At 36.0% G+C, this 5,293-nt stretch overlaps 1 protein-coding gene across 1 annotated transcript; it reads left to right on the plus strand.

Annotated features, from left to right (window-relative positions):
• The first annotated feature begins 2,983 nt into the window (after positions 1-2,983).
• Positions 2,984-4,825, plus strand: LOC131045961 (probable mediator of RNA polymerase II transcription subunit 26a). Its single transcript, XM_057979600.2, has 7 exons — positions 2,984-3,097; positions 3,194-3,548; positions 3,725-3,793; positions 3,975-4,057; positions 4,293-4,366; positions 4,451-4,650; positions 4,796-4,825. Exons 2-7 carry the CDS (start codon positions 3,234-3,236, stop codon positions 4,823-4,825), a joined length of 771 nt encoding a protein of 256 aa, XP_057835583.2. The 5' UTR covers positions 2,984-3,097; positions 3,194-3,233.
• Positions 4,826-5,293: the final 468 nt, after the last annotated feature.

The following is a 5,293-nucleotide window of genomic DNA, read 5'->3' on the forward strand; positions in this document are numbered from 1 at the left end:
AATTATTATTGAATGACACCATTCAAAGAAAGAAATCTCTGCATTGAATGACACCATCCCACCAAGTAAACCACCCAATTTACCGAGTCCAACGACTCTCTAAATTCCAAACCCGTTGAATGTGAGCCAACATGGGTGGATGACTCAACAAAGAAATCACTCCACATGTGCCAAATGTCATGGGAATGGTGTCGGTTAGTGTTGGGATCAAAGAGCCCCAATTTATTATACATTTAAACAAAACCAAGAAAAAGAATTAAACCTTCTTTCCCAGAGACAACCTCAGCCATGTTAAAACCCTCGCACAACACCCAAGTACTTGGTGTTAATGAATATGCAATCCATCGACATAGATAAGATCCTCTCAACAACATCACATGGAGCATGAACATTAATGTTCCCAAAGGAATGAGTGTCCATTGGCATAACCATCCAAAAAAGTTGTTCAGTAGGATGTAACCTAGGAGCCACAATAGATGACTGCCAACATGGTGCAAGGAGAGTGGCAACACCTGCCTGCCTAACCTCATGATTAGAAGTGAAAACCAAGCCCTTTGGCCAAATAATCCTACATGTTGGAGCAAACATGAATGGAAAAGAATTGACTTCCTGAACGCAAAAACCATCTAGCCTAGTGCTGGAACATTCCTTCTTCTTGGCAATCTTGCATCAACCAAAAATATTTCTTTTCAGTTTATTTTCTGTTTTGCAGTTTCAACATTTCTTTCTACATTTTCTCACTAGATCTTGTGGACCTGGATTTTGCTTGTGGACATGATTATCTTCCTTACCCGAAGTCCGTAGTACACTTGGACCTTTCTCCTATTAGAAAACGTTCAGCATTCTTTCTGTAGCTTGTGGAGATTCGGTTTGTTGTTACAAATATTCCTTGGCATGTGGGCGACCTTCCCTTTGGTCCGTACTTCATCCTTTGTATTTTTCGGAGTATTCTTTTTAGCAAAAGTGGACCTGCTAGTTTACACGTTTCATTTTGTCCATCTACCTTTAATTTGCCTTGGGATGATGTGGATCCATCTAGATCATATAATTCAATGTATTTAAGCTTTTAGAAAACACTTTTGAGAACATAGAAGATTTGTCCTGAGATCAAGGAGCCTAGATTTGTCCAACACTGTAATTGAGCTTGTATATATTCAGACCAGTGAGCTGAATCTTTTATCCCACGTGTTGTTGGCTGATTGTAATTAGTTTTCATGATATAAATCAATCAGTTTTGCATTACCTCCATCAACTTTTCTTGTTTTTGTTTCGTTTCACTCCTGTTGCACGGTCCGGGTTCATCTCCTCAAGGTCCCTCCCAACCATGACTGCACCAAAAACCAAGATACTTCTATCAAGTATCTCACACAGAATACTTCTTGGTGATGTCGATAAGACCTTAGATATTTCATGACATACAATTTATGATTCAAATTCATGCATGGTATCCTTATTCCCAAGGGAGGAGAAGCTATTGTGCAAAGAAAAATTGATGCCATCTAGAAGCTAAAATAAGACACCCTACACTTTTTGGGAGCTCCTTTTCTAGCCTCCAAATGTCTAGAATGGATTGTAAGAATGGCAAAGAGAGTTTGGCTAAGAGGTTAAAACTGAGGCTGGAACCTTGTGGCTTGTGTGAAGCCAAAGCAAATGAAGAACTCTTCCAATTTCAAGCAACTATTTCCCAACCCTCATCAATTTTAGGGGCCTTAGAGGAGTGTGAAGGTTTAGACTCCTTAGAGGAGGTCTTAACTCGCAAGGCAGCTAAAAGGCAATCCTTAAGCTTGTGTTCCGAAAACTAGCACTGAAAAACAAGTATTGGATAGATTCAAATAGAGCACTTTTTGTGCGTGGCAAAGACCTCATATTTTAAAGTCAATAGTGTCCTTGAGGTCTCAAGACAAATCAACTTTTACACAAACCCTCTTTTAAGTGCGAGCATGATAAAACTGGTCACCTTCTTGACAACACAGACAACCTTACCGATGGACTGTGCAACAGTTTGCAAAGATGACCAACATGACAAAGGGGGATCGAGGAATTCAATCCAAACCAAGACCGTCAGCTTCTTGTCATCAGAGACAAAGAAGTCTCTTGACTATGGCAGAAAAACAGGCAAAAACAACATGACATACCACGGCCCATGTTGGAGAATGGTCAAAACATGGATAGACTCAAAAAAGCGAAACAAAATAAGCCTTTGGTGAGATTCTAGATGCCATCAAGATGGACCTCACGAGGGGTTGAGGTCTTGGCGACCTAGTTGTCAAGCATGCTTTCGCATGGAATCCTCCCCACAAAATAGTAGATAGAAACAAGCAAAATGACAATCAAAATAATCTCCCATATGTTATTAAAAACAAATCTTTAAAAAAATTAAAAAATAAATAGTAAATAAATAAATAACAATAAAAATTAAAAAATAAATAATTTAAAATAAAAAATATAAATAAACAAAACAATAAAAAATATGAACAAAATAATTAAAAATGGAAAAATGATAAATAATAAAAAAAATATAAACAAATAATAAAATTAAAAAAATATTAAATATAATAAAAAATAAAAATGAAAAACCAAAAAATAATCTAAAATATAATAAATTAAATAAATAAATTACAATATTAAAAATAATTAAGAATTTAAAAAATCAAAAACAATTTTGAGTTTCTAATGAAGGGTATATGTGAAGGAACATGAAGAATAACAATAATTGGCCAAGCATAAATGAATTCACAAATGATTATAATTAATTGTTCTGTTGTACTTTTTAACTATTCTTTTCGGCAACGGCTATTTGTTATACTTGCATGTGCTTGTGAGTGAGTAAAGCAGGATTACACGGGTATGTACATATTTACATGCATGTGCTTGTGAGTGACTAAATATATTTCAAAAATGACTTTGCATTGCCCAAAATAGCATATATTTGAAAAACGCAAGACCACTCCCATTTAAAAAAAATCAGTACCACGCCCATTTTAAAAAGTTCTCTGCCTGAATTTCGAATTCAATCCATTTCGCATTCTCGCTATTGGTTTAAAAGAATTTGAGTTCTGGTCTACTCAGAATTTTCGTGGAGCGGTTTCAATTTGAGGTGACTAAAATTTAAAAGCTGCTACTGCTAATTTTTGGTTGGTAATTTGATGTTTTTAATGTATTGAAGTTTCAAATTTGATTATGTTGTGAGCAGGATTGAGAATCAAAGTTAAATAGCAGGGCATAGAGTTAAAATGGGATTGGTAGAAGAATGGAGGATGTTTTTTGAGAGCGCAGAGAGTGATATATGCAGCTTGATTGAACATGCAATCGATGTTGCAGCGTGTGATTGCCCTCAGGAATTAGTGAAGAGGAGGGATAAAATAGCAGAGATGGTTTACGCATCAAGATCATCTGCTGAAGATGAAGATGATGGTATTCATAAAAAGGTCAATGATATTGCAGAGAGGATCAATAGCTATCAAACCATAACTGTGCCTGTGCCTAAAGAATGTGAAATAGTGAAAGAGGTGTTCAATATAAAACACATTCTTTCAAATCAAGATGAGGTAAGACTTTCATTTCTTGCAGCACTGCTCATTTTTCATTAATGTCTCGGTGAATTTTCATTTTTTCTGCTCGTTTGAAGAAATTGGGATTTACAAATACATCGAAAGCTGAATGGTATTGAAATTAGGGCTTGTTCATTTCTGTTAAGAAGCAATGTTTGTGTTGCACTTTACAGTCGGAAAACCAACTGGGCGACTCACTGAGAAGATTGGAGTCGATGGCATTGTCTATTGAAATCCTAAAGGTAAATGAGTATTCTAAGTTTACATGTTATTGGGTTTGTAGATAATGCAATCTAGCTTCAGCTTCGTGTTGAATTAGCTACTGGGTTTATATATTTTCTTGTTCTTGGTGGAACTGGAAGTGGAGTTTAATTTAACATTTCTTTGACCTTCTCTCACTGTTCAATTATAAATTACATACAGGAAACTATGATTGGCAGAAATGTCAAATGCTTGCAGAAGCACAAGTCCAAACCAATTAGCTCCATGGCGAAGAAGCTTGTCAGGTAAATCTTGTTTCCTCCCTTGGCAGAATTGAATCTTGTTTAAATGTTTAATTTAGGGGAAAATGGTGTTTCTACCTAAACGTTTAATTTTCTTGATGAATTCCAGCTTTACCTGATCAACAGGTTCTCTTGGTCACAATAGCTGTAGGGATTGAGATGGAAGCATATTTGATATTCATAACAGCTTTATGCTTTTATATGTTGCACTTTTAATGGCATGCATTGCACTTTGCAGAAGGTGGAGAGAAGTTGCAGATGAATGGATGAAAAGTGCTGGAGAAGTTGCTGTAGATACCATGGCAGCCGCAGGTGTGCTCTCAAACTAATAATTATTCCCATTCATTTCTCCTTCCAAATTAGCACAACTTACATAAATTTTCCCTTTGTTTTCAGTGGAGCAAATCCAGAATCATAGAATAGAGCAGCCATTCAAACTGGATGACAGACAGTATAGCAAACAAGAAACAAAAAGTGGTGCTCAAAATCACATTGTGATCAATCATAGGAGACGGCGAGTTGTAAGCCAGAAGCAGAATTTGCACCAAAAGTTAGATTTCAACAAGCCTAGCTCTCTTCCACTTCCTTCATCACATGTAAGCAAACAAAATGGAATTGAAGAGTTTAAAATTGAAATCTGATGTGCATGTTGATTACATTTACTAAGTTTCAAGCACAAATGATGTGCATTCCATATTTGTTGGATGTTTCTGTTATGTATATTTCATGTTTTTTATGCAGAAATCAAACTCTCCTGCTCTTGATGATTAATCTGTAAGAGAAAGGATTGAAGCAGCAAAGAGAAGGCTTCAAGAAGGGTACCGACAAGCTGAAAAGGGTTTGTGTTTCTTTGAACTAATTTTGATCTTGTTTCTGAATTATCAAGTGGGTGACCTACTAATAGTCATAATGAATCTCTAATTATTTGAACTGCAGTGAAGAAGCAACGCACGGTTCAGCTTATCGAAATCAAAGACCTGCCTAAGCAATTAGATGGGTCAAAGACATTCGCAAAGCATCATCATCACCAGTGGATGAAGAATTGAATTTGGGCAGCTTATTATGCCAGCAATTAGATGAAGCATGTATGCTTTGATTACCTGGGATAATTAGATGTTTCCAGTTTAATTTGTAACGGTTGTTTCCCACTCAAAACCGGGTGGCAAAACACCAATTTAAATTTGTAAGAATTTGTTTATTTCTGATACCGTTGAATGTAACGGTTTTTTGAATTACTTT

This window comes from Cryptomeria japonica, chromosome 8 (assembly GCF_030272615.1).
Source record: "Cryptomeria japonica chromosome 8, Sugi_1.0, whole genome shotgun sequence".
Classification (NCBI taxonomy): Eukaryota; Viridiplantae; Streptophyta; class Pinopsida; order Cupressales; family Cupressaceae; genus Cryptomeria; species Cryptomeria japonica.